General features: G+C 40.4%; 1 protein-coding gene across 1 annotated transcript in view; it reads right to left on the bottom strand.

Moving 5' to 3' along the window:
* The window catches only part of LOC126481549 (trans-1,2-dihydrobenzene-1,2-diol dehydrogenase-like), a 104,418-nt gene that overhangs the window by 68,682 nt on the left and 12,411 nt on the right, over window positions 1-23,325 (bottom strand). The window contains exon 2 of the mRNA XM_050105384.1: window positions 6,520-6,721. Within this exon, the coding sequence (XP_049961341.1) occupies window positions 6,520-6,721 (202 nt within the window). The remainder of the gene's footprint in view (window positions 1-6,519; window positions 6,722-23,325) is intronic.

Here is a 23,325-nt window from a genome sequence, read left to right as displayed (position 1 = left end):
GAACATACTTGGAACATTTAGCTATAAGTTGGTATATAAAAGTATTTTCTTTTATTTAGAGATTAGCCATAATGGACCGTGAAGTAGATGTCAGATTGTGACAATGGTCGGTGATGGAGGTCCTCTTCAAGAGCGGCGATGACTCTGCCACATCGATTCACAGTCAAGTTGCTCCCTGTTTATGGGGAGGACACAGTGGATCGCAACAGTATCCAGCGGTGGTTGCAGAGATTTAAAGCAGGTGATTTCTCTCTATTGGACAATCCAGGATGCGGTAGACCATCGACAGCAGTGAGTGATGTGAATAAAGAGACCATTGACCAAATCATCCAAAATGACATATGTGTAATGACACATGAAATGACTTGTTTGTCATTGGATAGTGCGGTATCTCTGGTATAGCCACTAGGGTACAGAAAACCTGTGCATGTTGGGTATCTAGATTACTGACAAGAGAAATGAAAACAATGCGAAAGAATGTGTGTGAGGGTCTCATGAAGACCTTTACTGAAGAGTGGAAACAGCGTTTTGATGGCGTCATTACCCTGGATGAAACATGGTTGTTTTTGTCCGAACCTGAGAGCAAAACCCAATCCACGGAGTGGCGTCACCCGGGTTCCCCTCAGAAGAAGAAACCAAGACTTTCACAAACAGCAGGCCAAAAGGTGATGGCCACCTTCTTCTGGGATCAGTGTGGTGTCATTTTCATTGACTTTTTGGAATCTGGCTCCACAATCAACCGGGACCATAATTGTTTGTCATTGGAAAAGCTGAGACATGCCATCAAGACCCACAGACCACAGCTTCAGGGTCAGCTCATCAGACTACACCATGACAATGCCAAACGCCATACAGCCCTTATGACACAGGAGAAAATCAGGAAAATGGGTTGGAAAATTGTTCCTTATCCTCCTTACAGTCCGGACTTGGCTCCATCTGATTTTTACCTCTTTGGTCGTCTGAAGGTCCACCTGCATGGTAAAACATTTGATAGTGAGAAAGACCTATATCCTGAGTCAAGCGATGGTGTAAAAGTCAATCCCCAGAATTTTACCAAAGTGCACTTACATCATGGAAAGAACGTTGGGCCAGCTGCATCACAGCTGATGGAGGCTACATTGAGTAGGCTCAATACACAGCTAAATGTTCCAAGTATGTTGATAAAAAAATTTGTGCTCCTCCTGCAAAAAATAAAAAGGAAAATAGAGACGACTGTGCAAAACTTCCTGCAATTCCACCAGGTGACATCCAATCTCACAGAGGGCGGTGGTCATATGTTTTGGCTTATCAGTGTGAATTTTTTTTTTTTTTTTCTCTTTTCGCAATTTATGTTTTAACGGATTGGCTTCAAAATGAGAACTTCTGAAAGTTATGCAGTTCTGTCACCATGGATTGTGTACGTTTCAGTAAGCCAACTGCATGTTTTGTGTCCCAAATTTATCAAAACTGCATAGAGTTCCCATAGATCACAAGGATATTCTTATGGATTTTGATCAAAACAATCATAGATTGGAGAAAAGAATTCAATAGTGCCAGTAGTATAACAACTGATATCAAATTCCAGAGTACTTCTAATAACGATACTTCAGAGCTTGCTAGGCCAGAGAGAAGAGTACTCAAAGTAAAACACGCTCATGAAAATGAAACTAAAGACAGAAATGCACAAGAGTTGAGAGGGCAGAGGAGTAATGCACAAGAGTTGAGAGGGCAGAGGAGTAATAATAATAATAATAATAATAATAATAATAATAATAATAATAATAATAATAATAATAATAAATAAAAATATATAGTTATTTAAAATGGAAGCAAGTGCTTCTAAAAAGAAGAAAGGGGGCTTATGAAGAAAGAAAGTAAGGATAGACAGAGTTGTGAAGCAGAAGAGAAAAGATAAATACTTACATACTGGAGTAAATTGAGAGCAGGTGGACTGCAAGGGCAATGTACACAGTGAAGAGCCTGTTCTGTTAACAGAGTTCACAGTTACTGGTACTTTGAAGAGAGATACAAATGGTATGAGCAGTGAAGCAACTACCACGATCACTGCAGAAATGTTCTACAACATGTCTTAAAACATGCCACGCATTTGCCAGTGTGGCAGTTTGTCTTTATATATTAACTCTAAGTTAATAAATTGGTAGCTTTCAAACATGAAGTCATGTTGCAGACATATAGCTTAACAGAGTAGTGATGCCACAAAAATTGGTGAAAAGTATACATGTGGATTACTCTCTACCATACAGCTGTTATATTTCATTGTCTCTTATTTAAGAACACACAAGTAACAAGGTAGGAAACACAAGACAGGTCATTTAATTGAACAAAATATTGAGGAATATGGAAGAGAAGGGAATAGAAAAATACAGAAGAGGGTAGGTGCATGGCAGATAATTTATTTAAGGCTAAATAAAGAACAAAGACAGGGAAAGGACAAAGCTAAACAGACTGCTTGAAGGAAAAATGCACGAAAATTTGCTAAAAAAACTGATGGCAAGTTTAAATATTAATAAGTTCTGCAGCACTTGCAGATAGCTGCTGTAGTTCGGTGGAACTTCTGTGTGAAGCTATTAATCCTTGAGCAGGCACACCTATTATAGTGTGTGCCAACTACAAATAACAGTGTCTTGCACCATTCTACTGTTGTTTTACAACTGCGATCCCATACCTATTCCTTCGTCATTGCTTCAGCTAACGCAATGGTACACTCTGTTGTCATACATCCGAGTGAGCAGTAGTAATATGAAATAATAATGGACTAGGTGAGAAAAAATTTATGATTTGTGCAAGTAAATGATCCAGATTCTGAGCTATCCGCACAATCCCACAATGAGGCAATTGTCTAGGAGTTAATTAGTGATCAGATAAGAACTTGGCAGGAATCTGATGCAAATACACTGTTTAATGATCCGAAAGGGGTCATTACTAGGGGGTGACACTTGCACACAGAAACAGAGTGATTCTATGAAAGTTTATTTTATTACTGTTTAATTAAACAGAGATGTACCGTATTTACTCGAATCTGAGCCGCACTCGAATCTAAGCCACACCTGAAAAATGAGACTCGAAATCAAGGGAAAAAAAAATTTCCCGAATCTAAGTCGCACCTGAAATTAGTGACTCAAAAATTCAAGGGGAGAGGAAAGTTTTAGACCGCACCTCTAAATCGAAACAAAGTTGGTCCATTGTAATATGAGACACAATTTAGGTCGAATGAATCAAGATACAGCTACGGTAGTTTGGTTCGGGTCGTAAGCTTAGCAGTTAAGCTGGACGAGGTAGCCATTGCTCTGCGTCAGGCGCTCCGTCCGTATTTATACAGGTACCCTTCCTTTTTCACGTGCTTCGTCTGGTTTGAATTGATTGCTTGTTTTGTTTTGATCTAATAGGTGCCGTTCTCTTTGTTATAGGTGCTTACGTCACTGTAAGCTGAAAATGCATTATTGTACTGTATCATGCATTGTTTGTCGCATTTTGACAATGAGTGTTTACGGCCTGTCTCCTTGCGGCATGGCTTGCTTTTGTGCGCGCTATCGCCGCTTACAATAAAAAAAAAAAAAAAAAAAAGAGGACTTGTCTCATTAGCAAAACAATGGCAAGACTCTGCTATTTGTTGTTACTTACACTGCTGCTTTCTTTTATAATGATCAACGAGAATCAAATAATAGACTGTGTATGATAGAAGATGTTCTGAATGAGAGTTTAGCGAAAAAATTTTTCTGTTTGAAAATCTTTGCATACATCTCATTAGTACATTACATTCTGCACAGAAATTAGTCATCTTAGATTTAAAAATCTAGTCAGTTGCCGTGTTTCATTTCTGACAGTATCACTATTCAGCATAAGAATAATACGAATATAAACATGATGTATTATGTATATTCTTCCGCAGTTGCTGTTGTCTCACTCTAGTTTGGTAGTTTATTAGGCAGACAGGATTTAAATGAGAAAGCAGCAAACACGAAAGAATACATGGCAAAATGTTTACATTCATATTATGGTGAAGAGAATACTGCATGTGATACACAATTCATAAAAGTTCCTATTAGCTACCCTCTCTTGTCACAGGTAGGAAAACATTCAGAACGTAGAGTTGGCCATATTGACAAACATCCCGAAATCTTGCCAGTCAGATTTTCGTAGTATATTGAAAGGCTGCTACACTCGAAGATGAACAATACGGAATTTGTATTTACTTCATTGGATAGTGTATGAAAATGCAGAGGTCAAAACTCGGGGCGGAGAAAAAAACTCATCTTCCACTTTTTTTTTCTCTTTTTTTAATTGTGTGTGTTTACTGACGCAGAGGTTTTGGCACCAGTATTTATCTTTGCGCCTGCAGAGCATGCCTGTGTTGCGCTACATATATTCAACGGCGGAAGTTAGTTGTGGCGGCACCTACCAACATTTTTCAGAACTTCCGCTTACTTTGCACTCGATTCTAAGCCGCAGGTGGTTTTTTGGATTACAAAAACGGAAAAAAAGTGCGGCTTAGATTTGAGTAAATACGGTAGCTCATATAATACAAGTTTATTATATCATTGTTTTTTCATGTACAAAGTACACCTGTTTGTGTTAAGGAAACTGGTGCTCCCACTCAATGGTTAAAGGGCAAAATGATGGTGACTGATTTTTCCCTAACTTTCACCTCATGCAGTATGAAAATTCTGAATGGCTTGCCCTTGAAATTTTAACAGCGCGAGGAGTACAAGCTGCGTATACAACAGAAATCTCTTGATTACATTACCATTAAATTTTATTTTAAGTGTCTTCAATGTGGCCAAAAGTGTTTATGGAAGAACATTTTGCAGCCTTCCACAGGAAGCCTCACAAAACATTGAACTTCTTGTATCTTGAGCTCACACTTTGCACAATTTACTTTCATTCATTTGAGCAAAATTTCATTCAGGTTGGAGATAGGTGGAGATCAACAGGAAACTTAGTTTGAAAAGACCCTATTTATTTATTTATTTATTTATTGACTGATGGAAACAAATACATAAAGACAACATTTGTGAACAATTGTGCATAATCACAGGCTCATGCAATCTTACATCTCCAGATCTAGTTGCCTGACATATCATCCAATGTGCAGTGAATGTCCATTATCATATCTTTGTAAGCTCGAAGAGGGTAGTCAGCAACGATACAGTGGATCGACTATAAGGAGACAACACATTCACAATTTGTAGAACTAGCCCATACACAGTTGTGCTTTTCATAAATATGCCGTGTATCATTAACTCACAGATTTTTTTCTCAGGAAGATCAAAATATGACATCATTAAACCTCTCAAAAAGATAGGTGAATGACAAACATCAATTACTATTGACCCATTCCACTACTGACATCAGCTTCAAAAATTTTTGACAAAGAGATGTATTCTGGAATAGTAATCCACCTGAGCAACAATAATATCATCAGTAAATCACAGTTTCGATTTCAGATGATTTTCTCAACTGAGAATGCCATTTAAACATTCATTCACCAAATTTTAGAAGTATTAAATAACAAAATAGCGATGGGTGGCATTGCCTGTAAGCTATCTAAGATATCTGACTCTGTGAATCACAATATTCTCCTAGGTAAACTGAGGTTTTATGGAACTGATGATTTGGCCAACAAATGACTGTAATACCTAAGCAAAAGAATGCAAAAATTGCACTTAATAATTCAGTTTAAGCAGTGGAGGTTCTTCTGATTGGAGAGCCAACTACTGTTTCTCATGTATGTAAATGAACTCCTGTCGAATATATTTGAGAAGTAGAATTTCTTCTTTTTGTGGATGGCACTAGTATTGTTAATCAATGCATACACACATACAGCAACAGAAGAAATGGAAAATGATGTTCTTGAAAGTATTATTGACAGGTTTTCTGCGAGTGGTCTCACTCTCAATTTCTTAAAGGCACAGGTCTGCACATCTACGGATACTACAAAAATGGTAAGTATGCTATCTCCAAAGGCAACCTTCCTCATCTTCTTAAAGCATGTTATGTATGCTGTGTATTATATTTTGGTCCATTGACTGGCACTGTATTAACTTGACAAGTCCTATATCATTGTGAGATGATCCATGGGTGGATGGGTGGGTGGGTGGATGGATGGATGGATGGATGAATGAATGAATAAATAAATAATTGCACTTTAAATCACTGCAAATCTTGGGGAGAAACAAATCAGTAAGCTGACATATTTTGCATATTTTCATTTAATAATGTCATAAGGAACAATATCCTGGGGTACGCAATTACAACACCAGATGAAAAACTGGCAGTCATTACTTTACATTAAAGTTGTCTTAAGCACAAAAGAAGTGCACAGTGCAGCCATCAAAATTTTTCATTGTTTACCCAATGATATAAAACATCTGACAGACAACATATGTAGTTCAAAGTACCTGTCATCGATCAGTCAGTGTCTCCATTATACTGTGAGTGGTTATCTTTGCTCCTTTTATTGATTAATCTTTTATCCAAACATGGAGAATACATAAAGAGAAATTTTAATAACTGACTTACCAACATTAGGATCTTTTGCAAGTTCTTCATATGAACCATATACAGAAGGAATTTTATGTAGGTCTGCAAAGGCCTGGGCTCTTTCAAGATCTCTGGCAGCCACAGCCACAACTTTGTGTTCTTCCTGGGAGAGTGTGCTTAAAGCAACAACAAAGTCATGACTGATTTTACCAGCACTTACAATTCCCCATTTTGTTGCCATCTGCAAAGAATAGTTTGTAGCACATTAGTAATTTTAAGATTAATATGATTAAAGATAATTTCAATTCAACAGCGGCATCATGTTCTGTTTTGTGATTACTCCTACTATTTTACTCTAACCCACAATGTTTCCTTTGATGATGTGTGTCATGTAAGACTTCCCTGCTTAATCCCAACTAACTCTCATTAGTCAAACTTTTTATTCTCTTTTTCCAGATGAATTAACATGTACATGAACATTACACCAGTATTGTGCATGTTTTATTCATAACCTTTAGGTGATTTACATATAGCAAAACAATTACTATGATGTATGCAGAAAAATACATGAAATGAATTGGTTTTTTGAGTAATAATGCATAAGATGTAAAAGAATGAAAGTCAGGAGATGAACCATATTTATAATTACAACAAAGAAACTGAACAGTGACTTGACAACACCTCAGCACTAAAACAAAAAAACAGCGCTTCCACAACATTGTAGATACAAATTTCCATTTAAGATTAATTATGTGGACTAGATTAAACAGATACCTGGCTGACCAACACTGAGGAATGCCTGCCACTTTAAAAAATTTCATCTTGAATGAGGAATGCCTGCCACTTTAAAAAATTTCATCTTGAAAATAGAATGAAACATGATATACATAAGGGTTACGGAGGAACAGGTGGCGAAGAAGAAGAAGAAGGTACGAGAACAAAAATGCAAAAGATGTTCAGAAAGTTTCTTTTCTCTTGCATACCACATGCAAGTGAGAAGGTGAAGCAAAAGAAAACTATACCATTATACCCTGTGATTACTCTTTTTACGGGGTCAACCAATAAACTATTCTCCCAACCAATTTCAGTAACAAGTGACATACAATCAGTTATCCTTAATGGTAATGATAAGGGAAAGGATTAATTCACCCCAACGCTTCACTTTAGATTTTGCATTTATCGTCACACCCTTCAGTGTAAACCACAGAACAAGTAAGTGTAACAATGAGAGAATATTTGCACTCATAATATTTGCCATATAACTTAAGAATTACTTAACAATAGGAATCTAAAATTATTCCTTTTTAACAAACATATTTTTAAGACCATAAACAATAAGGATCAATGGTCAATAAAGTCCCACCTTTTAACTCTCTGGTGACATGAGGACAATCAGACACCTAGAACTATCTTAATAGTGTACAATACTCAGGTTATCCAGAACTACTCTAATTCGCCTTTCTTGGTCATAACGGTGGAGTAGATAATTAACCTCTTATTTCATTCTCCTGGAACACTGAGTGGCAATAGACACTCGGGCAACTCTTACCCCAACGTGGCACGGGAAAGAGGATGGCTCCACCAGGAGGAGGAAACATTTACCCAAACTGGAAAGGGAACTCGTCTGACAAGAGCCACTAGGTTGGACAAAGACCAGTTGGCGATTTTTAATCATTAACCAAAGCTTCCTGGCCAGGGGACGAAAATTACAGAGGCAAAGGTATCTTTATTTGTGCTCACAAGAATTGATAACTTTTGCAAATGAGATTCCGGCAGAAATACCACAATAGTATCAATACGGGACTTCGGAGCTGAGGAGAGCAAGTCAACAATGGTCTCTACCCAATACGGCCAATATTTCAGACAGACCGAGCAACAGACATCAGTCATGGCTAGACGTATTACCAAATAGAACCTCTAGCACTACCTTATATATAATTAAATAGAGCACTTAAATGCCACAGGGACTACCGGTATACTCCCTAACACAAGAATATATACACAATAACAACGAATAAAGTTAAATATGCCTACATACTAAAACACAACAGATATTGGCTAACATTAACATAATCTCGCATTTCAGACATCCATAAAATTAATTGGCTCTATCTCTCCGCCAGATGGTACAAGGTTATGTAACATTTTACAACGTGCTTATCTAAATAGTGACCTATGCCGTCCATGGGAAAACAACGGTTTGCAGAAGGTCTACAGCAAAAGAAAAAAAAAAAAAAAAAAAATTTTTTTTTTATTTATTTATTTTTTTATTTACGTCGTGCGGCTGAAATCAGCATGGCGTTCAAATGCATGATTATTCAAAGGGGATAATAACACACATGCAAGGCAATTTCCGATCACGAACTCAAAGAAGAGAAACGTTGCCCCACAGTTATTAATAGCTCCGACAACACTGGGAGATTGGTCCCACCAGACTATGACCGTTGCACTAACTAGATGAAAAATCTTACTTTCAGTGATGACACCACCTTCTGGAGGTTACTGGCACCCGCAGACAGACTTCATAGCTTCCCCATCCCATGAACGGAAACCAAACGTTGTTCACAGGTTTACGGCCTCTTGTGTCCTCACGCCCCGGGTTTTTGGGCCCATCCAAATTAGCGTAGAGGGACCGAGCGTCCCACTGCAGAACAGTCACCCAGGGCCAAACACTCATCTCAACTGCCTCGTCTGCCCTCGGCACGGCACACGGCGCCTCCTCCCAGCGGGCACACTAGCAGCGCGCTCAGAGGCTCTGCAATGCCCTCTACGAAAGTGCGGAAACTCCAAACAGGAGTAAACCAAAGGAAAAACAGGAACCGTGGCAAACGACACAGTTCAATCTCCCCCTCCAAAACAGCAAAACAGACCCCCCCCCCCCCACTCCACACCTTCACGTGGGGGGGGGGGGGGGGGGAATCCTCAACTACCACTGATTTTAACTTGACTAACGTGCACCCGGATTACTTTCCCAATATCTGGATGTCTAATTGATAAATTGACAGAGCTAACTATGTCCTGTATGATATAGGGACCTACAAAACGTGGGGCGAGCTTATCCCTAGCTCCCCTCCCCGATTGGTGAACCGGATTAAGGTTCTTGAGAAACACCTTGTCACCGACTGTACCTTGAAAGGGATGTCTGGCTTTATTATAGCAAGCCCTTTCCCTTTTATGTGCCCACCGGATATTAACCCTAGCCTTATGCCAATTGGATATAATAAGCTGAGAGTCGATTACCTGTGGCAGGAGGTCACTGATATGCCACTAGTTACTAAGAGGGCAATTGAGGATATGCAAACATCAAGGAGGCAGGGGTCATCCCAGATGATTCATGATGAGCAGAATTGAAGGCAAAATTTAGCCACGGGAGAGACTGTTCCCATTTAGATGGGTAACGAGTATGGTAGATGATCAAGGCTGCCTTCAAGTTACGGTTAAAATGTTCGGCAAAGGAGGGTTGAGGGTAATAAGGAGTTGTTGCCACATGACGAACACCAATACAGTCCCGACTTCATAAAACAAGATTTTCATCTGTTTCCAAAATTTAAAGAACACCTTCAAGTACTTCAGCTTGATAGTAATGAAGTGGTGCAATCAGAGGTGAGATTGTGGCTCTTGCAATGAAATCAAACATTCTATAGTGACAGTATAAATAAACTGGTCTCTTGTTGGGAGGAATGTGTTCATCACCAGGGTGACTATATAGAAAAATAAACATATAGACATTAAGAATAAAGATGCAGAATGGTAACAACATTTATTTTATTTAAATACTTTCAGGTTTTCATAAAATAATTTGGAGGCATTACTCTTCAGCATGCCCTCATACTTTTGCCCAAAAGTTGGCCACTTCCAATGCATTTTTTGTTCATTGTATATGTTCATCTCCTGTGTACGTGGTTGAAAACAGATGGCATTGAAGCATATGATGAACAGTCAAGTCTTCTCCACAGTCACACTGAATATCATCTTGATCAGTGCAGCCCCATCTTGTCAAAGAAACCTTTGATCTGCCACCTCAATCTATTTAGGGACATCCAAGTTGTCTATTCCTCATCGTGGCAAGGAGGTAAAGTTTCAAAAACTCTTTTCTAGCCAGGGAGAAAGGTAGGTCATAGCCTTCCACAGTTGCAAAATAGCTTTTTCAGCAGTGATTCTAAGTGCCAGTAACATTCTAATGAAACATCTGCTCAACTTCACTCATAGTAGGTGCGGATTGTTCCCCTACAGAGGGTGGGTTCTCTCCTGCTCCACTGTCTTTCTTTCCTCATTTGCAGCTATGGAACTGCAATGACTTGGGATCTGGACAATAAAAGTACTCAGGCATACCCTGGGGAAAGTCAGAGAATGCCAGCTAATGATTCCACTCCAGGAAATTAACATCCAAGCCCTTTTTGGAGCCACATTAAACAATTATCCCTATTAACAATGTCTTATACGAGAAATGTATTCCTCTTAAAGTAGTTCAGTTTGTAGCAAAGTGTACTAGAAATACGTATTAAGTAAGTGATAAAAGTATTTTGGGGGACAGAAAGGAAAGGTTATCTGTCAGTTAGACTCAAATTTGATGATTATACACTAGCTTATTATAAGACATATCATAGAATATTGAGAATAAACCATTCATTGAAGCAAATGCATTATGCAAAGAGAATAGTCACATCAAACAATACAATAAAAACAATTTGCACTTCAGTGAAGGAGAAACTGATTAAATCAGGGCTCAAAAGGAGCAGATAGCTTTTGTACACTGGTAATCACCATGTGTACAGTGGCACAGTTCTTTAACAAGCAGTTTATATTTATTATGGATAAGGCAGGATTCTCAGCTTCCATAAATGTTACCCGTTTTTGAAAGTAACTTCATTAACATGAATACAATCTTCACTACGGCAGAAGAAGTAACATTTATCATAAAATCTTTAGAACTATAAAATTCTAATGGTTATTAAATATCAAAAAAATTAATTAAAGAAAGTTGTTCTGAATTTAGTAACATTTTGAGTCATCTGTGTAACCAGTCACTTATCAGTGAAAAGGTTTAATATTTTGCCTATTGGCATACATCTTGGGATATTCAGCCAATGGTCATTAAGTGCTTTTGTCTCAAGTTTCTGAAGCTAAAGTGGCTGACATTGTCAAAGAATCATCCTCCATTTCCAGGGACTGCCTAGAGTTGAGCCCACAGCTGGAAATTATATGTACCTGTCGCACCAATGTCTGAGAGTCTTACCCTGATTGTTAACACTGTAGTTTTTCCTTTGTTGCCTGCAACAGCCCTTCACTCTAATGGTTGTTCCCTGCATCGGGAGGAGGGAGAATGCAGGCTCCATTTATCTTGACTCTTTCCTGTTTCTTGTTAAAGCTATTGTTGTGCTTATGAATTACAGTGCCTCACCTGAACAATTGGGTGTGGCAGTTGTTCTCCACAGTAAGAACCTGTGAGTCAGCTCACTTTATCACATTTCACACAGTGTGAGCTTCGAAATGGCTGATTTCTCCATATGTCTCAAGTAGCAATACCATTTATCTCCAGTGATCCTCACTTTCATTGATCATCCGTTAATTCCAACACGTACAAAGCCTGCAGCATTCTCCTTAAACGGTTTGTCCTTCGCTGATATTTGATACACTGTGATCTTCTCAGTCAGATTGTCATTACGCATTTTTGTGCAATATACAGCTGTTTCTTTACATCACTCTGGAGATGTATGGCATTTCTTCTTTTGATGTGTCACTACACTAGGTGTTAGGATTTGTGACACTTCCTATATGCCTGCAAGAGCAGCTACTCAGTACACATTCGACATGTCACACCTCATCTCCGAGATGTTGCGGCTGACGTCTACATCAACAACTATGTCATTACCCTGTAATTCACATTTACATGCATGGCACATGGTTAATCAAATCACTTTCAGACATTTTCTCTATTGTTTCACTTTCCACTCACATGCAGGGGAAAATGAAAACTTAAATCTTTCTGTAACAGCCCTAATTTCCCTTATTTTATTGTGGTAGCTAATTCTTCCTATGTAGGTCGGAGTCAACAAAATACTTTACCATTTGAAGAAGGAAGCTGGAGACTGAAATTTTGTGGAAAGCTTTCATTGCAAAATTAAAACTTTTGTTTTAGTGATTTCCATGCCACCTAGCATATCTTATCCATGACACTCTCTTCCCTTTTTTAGGATAATACAAAATGAGCTGCACTTTTTGAATTTTTCTGATGTCCTCCGGGAATCCTATCTGGTATGGATCCCATACCACACTGCCGTACTCCAGAAAAGGTCACAAAAGTCTAATGTAAGCAATCTCTTTAGTAGACCTATTGCATCTGCTCAGCACTGTGCAATAAAACATAGTCTTCAATTTGGCTTCCCCACGAAATGTTGTGATCTGTCCAATTTAAATTGTTCACGATTGAATCCTTAGGTATTTAGTGGAACTGACAGCCTTTAATTTATCACTAACCGAAATTTAATGGATTCCTTTTATTACTCATGTGGATGTCACACTTTTTACTGTTTACAGTCAACTGCCACTTTTTGCACCACAAAGGTATCATGTCTTAATCATTTTGCAAATGGTTTTCATCTTCTCACGACTTTTCTAGACAACAGCATCATCTACAAACAATCTAGGAAGGCTACTCAGATTGTCCGCCAAATTGTTCATACAGATTATATATATCCATTCTGCATGTATTATGAGTATTGTTGTGCCCCCGAGTAGTATCCTCGGTGGACACTAAAAGTTTGTCCAAGTTCTACCTCAGCTGCTTCCAGAAGTTGAATCCCATGTGTCGATCACCAGTACTCTGCCAGATAGGGGGAAATTCTGGGCAAGTTACAGCAAACAAAAGCTATCACACATCGGGGGAAACACTGAGCACCCAAGTCCACAAGCGAAGCGTAATTACATCACGGAAGACGAGAGAGACCATCATACCAGGGACAAAGCAGAGTATCATAAGGGAGGCTAGGTACAATGCAACAATAAGTACTGCCAAGGCAGCAGAAGAGAACCTACAAAAGGTGAAGTTGCGAAAGTCCGAAGTCACTAAGAGAGCTGACAACAAGGAAAAACCAGGACACATGATGTCACAGCCATCCTTAGTTCTGCAGAGTGCACTGGAAGCGCCAAAATAAATATCCCACCCTACGTAACAGACGCCTCATTGCTGAATTCAATTTGCAAACTGCCCAATGTGTAGCCTCAGCCCTCATGCCAGCTGCAGCTACACAGTGAGAGGGGAGGCTAAGGCGGTCAACCCTCAGCATGCCAGCTGTCTTCGATCATCTACAGAATCACAAGTCCAGTCGGAAGGATGCTGCTGCTGCTCCCAGCTGCAGTGCCAACTTCCAAGGCCACACTGATGGGGTGCAGAGCCCGCTATCGCCCTGCAGGCACGACCTCTGCGATATGGATGCTGCACATCATCCGCATTCGAGAGGGAGGGCCATTGCTGCTGCTCATTCTGTACCTGTGGCAGACACTGATACTGCAGGTCTTGTCATCTAAATGGGGGCTGAGAGCCACTCTCTGCAATCCAGCGAATACTTTGGGTGGACTTGGGGCCTGACACCTGAGTCCAAATCTTCTATATCAACATCTGCACTTTGGAGAACAATACATAAAGCTGGAGGCTGCCGGAATCCTCGGGTCGACAGCCGTCCTGTGCATAATGTGCATACCACCTGATGCTCTGCTGTGCTGGCAGCACTGCGAGTCAAGCGCACTCCAGCCTTCTGCCCCTGACAATGTGCTACTCCACCGGGCCAGCTGGGGTGCAGCACTTTGAAAGACAATCCTGTATTACTGCCTAATAAAGGTGTTATTGTCGATGATGTTTTCTTGGTGCTCTCAAGCATAACTGGGTCCTCACGGATCTCTCCTGATGACTGTAGGAGTATGGAGCCAGACACATATATCTGGTGTCAACAAGTGGTTGCCAATGGAGGAGACACCTGTGCCTGGTGCAACACCCACTTGTCTACAACAGCAGCAGCTGTACATCTATGCCGCTCCAAAGTGAGGTTAAAAGCTATAAGCTAAAGTTCATAACATTGCGGTGGGCTAGTGACTGATATTACTTTGCTTTCTTGTTCTGTATTTTCACATGACCATATTGAGCTGTAGAGACCTTCACAGTGCGTTAAAAGTGTCATTTGTTAAACTGCAGGAACCTACACACTATCTCAGCTCCATGGGAACACTATTGAAGTGTACTTGCAGCCAGTGAGGTGTCCACACTGTAATTTATCTGGGCATAACTAGCCATGTTTTCAAGCTGTGTCAGCTGTCTGTAGTACATGTAGAATTGTTGGTCACAAAGCACACCAGTGCACAGAATCTCATTGGGCTATGATATAGCATAAAGATTAAATACAGTTTAATTCCCTTTCTTTGCCTACTGTGTGTGCAGTTCCCTTCTTTTCAGACTTAACAACAGATGGAGTTTACACAAATACCAGAAACATAAACAGTGATTCTGAATGAAACGGCAGAGGCTTTGAAGGGTCAGACAGCCACGCTGTTACAAATTACAAAGCGACAGGGAGAGGACAATGAAGCATTTTCAGGTGAATAAAGCAAATGGAATCCACTGGGGACCACGGACTCCTTGATTCAGGAGAAATTAAAACCCTGTTGAGTATACCCGCCCATTCCATCAATCTCGCAGGTGCTAACCTCTTAGTGTCATATTCAGGAAAGCAACTGAGGATGTATTTACTTCATTAGTGATGTAAACACTGTTGCTAAACTGGGAAAATGGTCAGAGAAATGTCCTTGAATATGGCTAGATTACAGTTAGTGGGTGTTGCAAAATGCACGTTATGTACCACGAGACCCTCAATAAGGCACAAACATTTGATGAACTGGCTGATGGTCTAATACGGCACTTTCGGGAGCAGAAGAGCTTGAGGTTCTTTATGAAAAAACTCAATGGACAATCACAGAAGTAAGGCAAATTAGTGGAATTCTTCTCTGACAGGATTAGGAAACTGAACTCACAAATGTATAAACTAACACAGAATGTGCAGGCCTATTGTTCGATTCTGTGTGATGCAGAAAATAGGGCTCTGGGTGTGTTTCAAAGAGGTATATTTCAAAGAGGGTCAGAATGGAGAACCCAAGTGACTTACCTGCTGCCACTAGGATTGCTATATAGCTGGAGGAGATTGACATTGCTACATGAAGAAAGAGTCATTGTGGCATTTTTTTCTTCTGAAGTGAAGTGTTTTAGATGTGGGTTCAGATGCCACATAAGGAAACAATGTCGTCAGCCCAAATGGTATGAATGTGGGGAAGTTGGCCATAAAATGGGTCATCATTGGAAGAAAGCACAGGACAAGCAATGTCCTAATAATCAGTCATTAAATGGGAATAGAAGTAAATGGTAGGGAACATAAATTTCTGGAGGACACAGGCACTCGTGTCACAGTAGTCAGTCTTGATCTCTTGGGCAGAAAGAGACTGGCGTCGCCATGATAGAGCTTATGCAGAATAGGTGATAGTGACATGAAGTCAGTGGGGACAACACTGTTCAGTTTTAATGTGGGAAATAGGTGTTTTTGAGAGCATGCATAAGTATTGCCACATGTTGGTGAGGGGTATTGTGCGATCCTGGGACTTGACTTTCTTGTTAACATCATGAAAAAATTGACTTTTTGCAGTATACAACTAAACCTGGTGGGACATCATTTCTGCTAGGGGCAACAGCTACAAGTGTTACACAGCTGCAAGGTTCACTGATCATGGAGGTGTTATCCAATAAGCTGGACACAGGTACTAAAGATCAATTCGCATGACACGATACCTCAAGATACAGTTGTTCCCTGTATCTGGATGATTATAGACATGGACCTAACTACAGATTTATTGTATGTTGTAGAGCCATTATAAACTAATAAAGAACTGAAGAAGTCACAATGTTTTGTAAGCAGGAGTATAGTACGCCTCAGTAACGTTGATGTAGATTGTATGGTTCTGGTCAGTCTTGACAATTTTGGCAGGGATGAAGTGAGTCTGCCAAAGGCTTTACTAACGGCTAATTTAGAAGTTTTGGAGGAAGATGACAGACATTTAACTGAGGACCCCTGCTACAAGCAAACCATCAATGAATCCACATTATGTGAGAAAGTGAAGCATTAATAAGGAAATGATAGAGAAGGTTTGTTACTGCAGTTCATGGATTTGTTTAAGCTGAGTGATCCATTACCAGAAATGCCACACATGGAACACAGAATACCAACAGGGAATAATGCTCCAGTGTGCAAGAACCCTTATTGAGTTCTAAGGCAAATGCAACTGATAATGGAAGAATTTACTGATCAGCAGCTTGTTAAAAGTAATATTGAGTACAGTTATAGTCCCTGGGGAGCACCCGTAATTTTGACCCCGAAAAAGTCATCAGATGGCACTAAAAAAATACAAATTTTGCTGTAACTACCAAAACCTCAACGCACGAACCATCACCGATGTATATCCACTGTCAAACATAGCAGAGACTCTCAATAACTTGGGTCAATGTAACATTTCTCCACAATGGATTAAAGAGTCGGTAGCACCAAATAGAAGGGGCCTGACCAGACAACTTTTACCGTCCTCGGGGGTCATTTCCATTATTATCAAATGCCATATGGACTCAAGAATGCACCCACCAACTTTCAGGAGACTGAAACGAAAACAAAGTTTGATCTATCTGGATGACATAATAGCGTTTTCAGAGGACATTGATGAGCATGTAGGATGGTTGGAGGAGGTACTCAAAAGACTTAGAACAGTACAACTAAAGTGAAGCACCAATAAATGTCATTTTGCAGCAACAGAAGTAAATTATCTTGGGCGTATAATCAGCAAGGAAGATGTGAGTACAGATTCACGTTTGGTCTCAGCAGTTCCAAATTTTTCGCCACCAAAGGCATTTGAACAGTCGCAGAGTTTCATTGGTCTCTGTAATTTACCACTGATTTGTAACAGACTTTGCTGAAACTGCAGGATCTTCAGACCATTTGTTACAGAAAGGAGCAAAACTTTAATGGTCTACTGAAAGACAGACAGCGTTCGATACTTCAAAGCAAGCACTGACATCGGATCTATTTTTTATATTCTCTTATTTTGAAAAACAATTTATTTTGTTTTGTGGTTTAAGTAATGTGGCTATGGGGGCTGTCCTAGAACAGAAAATAAATTGTAAAGAGCGTCCTGTAGTGCACACATTCTGACAGTTGAACAAAGCAAAGCAAACTTATTTCACAACTGAGAAAGAAATGTTAACAGTAATCTATGGTATCACATACTTATGCTGTTATTTTATGACCAAAAGTTTGAGGTAGTGATGAATCATGTTGCTCTCAAATAGTTACTAGGATTGAAGGACCCTTGCAGCAGATTAACAAGGTGGGCACTTCATCTGAGTGAATTTGATTATGAGGTAATACACAAGCCAGAGAAAATGCTGCCAAATTGAGTATAAAAATTGCAGTTCTACAAACACTGGGCAAGAGTATTGCTGAATGGCAAAAGGCTTGAGCTGTTGATGCTGACTGTCAACAATGCAAGTCATAACTTCAGTTTGTGACACACGACAGCTTGCTGCACAGAACAACAAAGTGTGCATTATGAGTGGTAGTACCTGCAGTTTTCTAGAATGAAGTATTGGCACAAGTACGTGACCTTATGCTGTCAGGTCACAGTGGGCGAAGAGAAACTGGCAGGCAAATTGCCGAAAAAAGTTGGTGGTGGACTAGAAAACAAGATGTTGAGCAATAGGTAAGGAACTGCCTAGGGTGCACAACGAACTGATCTTAGTTACCAACTGATTCTGTTACATGTACTGGAAGCAGCTAAATCATTTCAAATACTTGGGATGGACATTTAGGTCCATTTAATAAAACACCAGTGGTAAATAAGTACACATTGACTATAATTGATCATTTCTCATGTTATACAGGGTGTTACAAAAAGGTACGGCCAAACTTTCAGGAAACATTCCTCACACACAAATAAAGAAAAGATGTTATGTGGAGATGTGTCCGGAAACGCTTAATTTCCATGTTAGAACTCATTTTAGTTTCGTCAGTATGTACTGTACCTCCTCGATTCACCGCCAGATGGCCCAATTGAAGGAAAGTAATGTTGACTTCGGTGCTTATGTTGACATGCGACTCATTGCTCTACAGTACTAGCATCAAGCACATGAGTACGTAGCATCAACAGGTTATTGTTCATCACGAATGTGGTTTTGCAGTCAGTGCAGTGTTTACAAATGCGGAGTTGGCAGATGCCCATTTGATGTATGGATTAGCACGGGACAATAGCCGCGGCACGGTACGTTTGTATCGAGACAGATTTCCAGAATGAAGGTGTGCCGACAGGAAGACGTTCGAAGCAATTGATCGGTGTCTTAGGGAGCACGGAACATTTCAGCCTACGACTCGCAACTGGCGAAGACCTAGAACGATGAGGACACCTGCAATGGACAAGGCAATTCTTCGTGCAGTTGACGATAACCCTAACGTCAGTGTCAGAGAAGCTGCTGCTGTACAATGTAACGTTGACCACATCACAGTATGGAGAGTGCTACGGGAGAACCAGTTGTTTCTGTACCATGTACAGCGTGTGCAGGCACTATCAGCAGCTGATTGGCCTCCATGGGACCACTTCTGCGAATGGTTCATCCAACAATGTGTCAATCCTCATTTCAGTGCAAATGTTCTCTTTACGGATGAGGCTTCATTCCAACGTGATCAAATTGTAAATTTTCACAATCAACATGTGTGGGCTGACGAGAACCCGCACGCAATTGTGCAATAACATCATCAACACAGATTTCCTGTGAATGTTTGGGCAGGCATTGTTGGTGATGTCTTGATTGGGCCCCATGTTCTTCCAGCTATGCTCAATGGAGCATGTTATCATGATTTCATACAGGATACTCTACCTGTGCTGCTAGAACATGTGCCTTTACAAGTACGACACAACATGTGGTTCATGCACGATGGAGCTCCTGCACATTTCAGTCGAAGTGTTCGTATGCTTCTCAACAACAGATTCGGTGACCGATGGATTGGTAGAGGCGGACCAATTCCATGGCCTCCACGCTCTCCTGACCTCAACCCTCTTGACTTTCATTTATGGGGGCATTTGAAAGCTCTTGTCTACGCAACCCCGGTATCAAATGTAGAGACTCTTCGTGCTCGTATTGTGGACGCCTGTGATACAATACGCCATTCTTCAGGGCTGCATCAGCGCATCAGGGATTCCATGCGATGGAGGGTGGATGCATGTATCCTCCCTAATGGAGGACATTTTGAACATTTCCTGTAACAAAGTGTTTGAAGTCACGCTGGTACGTTCTGTTGCTGTGTGTTTCCATTCCATGATTAATGTAATTTGAAGAGAAGTAATAAAATGAGCTCTGACATGGAAAGTAAGCGTTTCCGGACACATGTCCACATAACATATTTTCTTTCTTTGTGTGTGAGGAACGTTTCCTGAAAGTTTGGCCGTACCTTTTTGTAACACCCTGTATAATAATGGCTGAAATTACTGACCAAAAAGCAAGTACAGTTGCTCAAGCATTAGTAAATAAGTGGTTGCTCACATTTAGCATTCCAGACACTTTATTTACAGACCAGTGTACAAATTTCATGTCCAGTCTTATGAAGCACCTTTGTTGACTGCTTCAAATTCGCGAGTTGCAAACAAATTCCTTCCACCCTCAAGCCAATGGGAGAATGGTGAGTTCATCCCAGGATTTCGAAGATGTTGAGCTATTACTTTGGCAGTAAGTGTGAAAATTGGGACATATATTTAAATTTTCTAACCACCATATACAATTCTAAAGTTTATACAGTTACTGGTCTTTCACCGTATGAGGTAATAATATATGGGAGACAAATGCCTCCATCTTTCGAAGTGATTAAGCTGAAGCTTGGATCAGTAAAAATGTTTGCTAGAAACTGCGACACATTCGGCAACAAGTAAAACGTGCAAATACAAAAGCCTTAGAATGACAAGAGCAGATAGGTCAACATGTAGAGAAGTTACCATGGTACAGGGTTGACCAGTGGGTATTAGTAACAAACCCATATACACCAAAAAGCACAACTAAGAAATTCTTGATGCAATGTCCTGGACCACGTCAAGTAATGGAAATGAAGTCACGGATCTGCGTTAAAATACAGGTGCCAATGAACACTTTGATTATTCACATGGGACTTATTAAATATTTTAAGGGAGCTGTCAAAGCACTGCCACAATACCAGCAGCATCTATGGTACAGAATGTGAAGCCTTGTGGAACAAATAAGAAGCATAATCGTGAAAATTGGGACATATATTTAAATTTTCTAACCACCATACACAATTCTAAAGTTTATACAGTTACTGGTCTTTCACCGTATGAGGTAATAATATTTGGAAGACAAATCTTTCGAAATGATTGTCTAAAATGCTCGAAGCCCTTAGGCCATGTCAGTACGTAAGATTTGAAATTGTTGTTTGCCTATTTTGCAATGTGCTTTTTTATTTTTCATTATTGAGGGATCAACACAATGTTGTTTTGTATAAAGGGTACAGTTTTTCTGAGTACTCGCACGTTCTGAATGGAGGGGGGATAGTGAAAAAGTTTCCTTTCTCTCAGGTCACATACCAAAATGGGTACAGGTACAGACCAAAGATGTATTAATAATTTCATAGCAAAGTGGTGATTACACTCTAATGTCATTGGAAGACCTACAGAGATGCCAGAGGGAAAGTGTTACAATCTGCCCACGTAGGATGACACGTGGTGTGCAGACATGCGAGGTCCAGTTATTCGTGGGAAAAACTGCAGCAAGTGAATGTCAAAGGGGACTGTTAATGCCATATTCACATTTCCAGAGAGTAGGACCCACTGGCCTAATCCGTTTTTTCCATCAGAAAGGGTCATAGTAAACGGTTACAAACACAGGAAACCAACAGATATGAAAAGAGTGGAATTATGGGAGAGCAGAATAATAATAAACAGTACGACTTGTGACTTAGTAGTACGGCATTTCATCTACCAGCTACACACAACCACACTGAAGTGCAAACAACCTATGTTGTACCAGCCCGAGAAGCCACTAGGGGTGCTGCTCATCCAAAACTTAATCTTCCTACATAGTACCCTGAATCCAGACATTCTAAGCACACTAGACGAACAAGTAGTAATACAAAAAGGAAGAATTAAAAAAGATACAAATGTTTCAGCACATATAGGAATACCACAACAGACAACAACATAGTATCACAACTATAAGTGGGACATCTACCAGTGCTGTAGTGGTTCTGATTGTGATTTGTGTAACCTGCTTCTGTTTTAATGAAAGTCAGTGCACTGCACTGATTTACTTGTGCATCAAATATCCGTTGATTCGTTTGTAAATAAAGCTCAGACACATTAAGAGAATTATGCGTAAACTAGTAAATGAACTTACAAGTATATGAGTAACTGTATTAGTGCATAAAAAAAACTTCTGCAAAGATCTACATTATCACAATACATTAACTGCTGAAAATCATGTAAATTAGCATTATGGTAATGAAAGAATAATTAAAGTTGGATAATGTGTAACTACTGTTTCAAAATGTGTAGGATGAGATTATTATTGGAACTCCAAGCTAAAACTTTGAGACAAATCTTTTGAAGGAAGGGGTAGATGTTACGCATCAGGATTGTCTCCCCAGTGGACATCAAAAATTCATCCAAATTCTACCTTGGCAGCTGCAGGAAGCCGAATCACACATGTCAATGACTAATAGACTGCCAGCTAGGGAGAAATGCTGACAAAGTTGTGGCAAACACAGAACTATTGCAGCCCGGGGGAATGATCTAGTGCCCAAGCCTGCAACTGACACATAATGACATCGTGGAAGACAAGAAATACCATCACAAAATAGTGGAAAAGCAGAGTGTTGTAACAAAGGCTAATAGAGCAACAATAAGTATTCAGATGCTATGGCAGCAGAAGAGCACCTCTGAAAGGTGACGGGGAGAAAGTCTTAAGTCATTAGGAGAGCAACAGCGATGGGAAACCAGGACACACGATGTCACAGCCATCCCCACCGCCACAGAGTGCACTGGAAGCACCAACATAAATATCTCACACGTCTTAACAAATGTCTGATTGCTCAGTGTCGATTACCCAGTGTGTAGTCTCATCCCTTGTGTCAGATGCAGCTATACAGTGAGAGGGAAGGCTATTGAGGCCAACCCTCAGTACGCCTAGCTGTCTCCGATTGTCTAAGAAATCACAAGCCCACTGGGAAGGACGCTGCTGCTGCCAACCATACTGTCAACATCCGAGGGAACAATGATGGGGCACAGAGGCCAACATTACCGAGGCTGTCATCACCGTGCAGACCTGATGGAGGCTTGACCTGTCTGACCTGGACACTGACCATCCACCTTCCAGGGGGTGGGTGGATGGCATTGCTGCTGCTCAATCTGTTCCTGTGGCAGACACTGGTGCTGTCAGCTCCTGTCTCCTAAACAGCAGCTAAAGGCCACCGCCTTCAAGCCAGTGAGTACTTCATGTGGAAATGGGGCCTGACTACACAGTGCAAATTTTCAACATCAACGAGTGCACTTTGGAGAGCGATATGTAAAGATGGAGACAGCAGGAGTCCCTGGGTCAACAGCGACCCTGCGACATAATAGCCACCACCTGATGCTTTGCTGTGCTGGCAGCACTGCAAGTTGAGCGCACGCCCGCCCTCTGCCACTGACGATGCCCTCTGCCACTGACGATGCACTGCTCCACCAGCCCAGCTGAGGCGCAGCACTTTGGAAAACAATCCTGTACTATTG

This window comes from Schistocerca serialis, chromosome 5 (genome assembly GCF_023864345.2).
Source record: "Schistocerca serialis cubense isolate TAMUIC-IGC-003099 chromosome 5, iqSchSeri2.2, whole genome shotgun sequence".
Lineage (NCBI taxonomy): Eukaryota > Metazoa > Arthropoda > Insecta > Orthoptera > Acrididae > Schistocerca > Schistocerca serialis.
The sequence above is the reverse complement of the archived record's forward strand: the minus strand, read 5'-3'. Positions and strand labels throughout refer to the sequence as shown.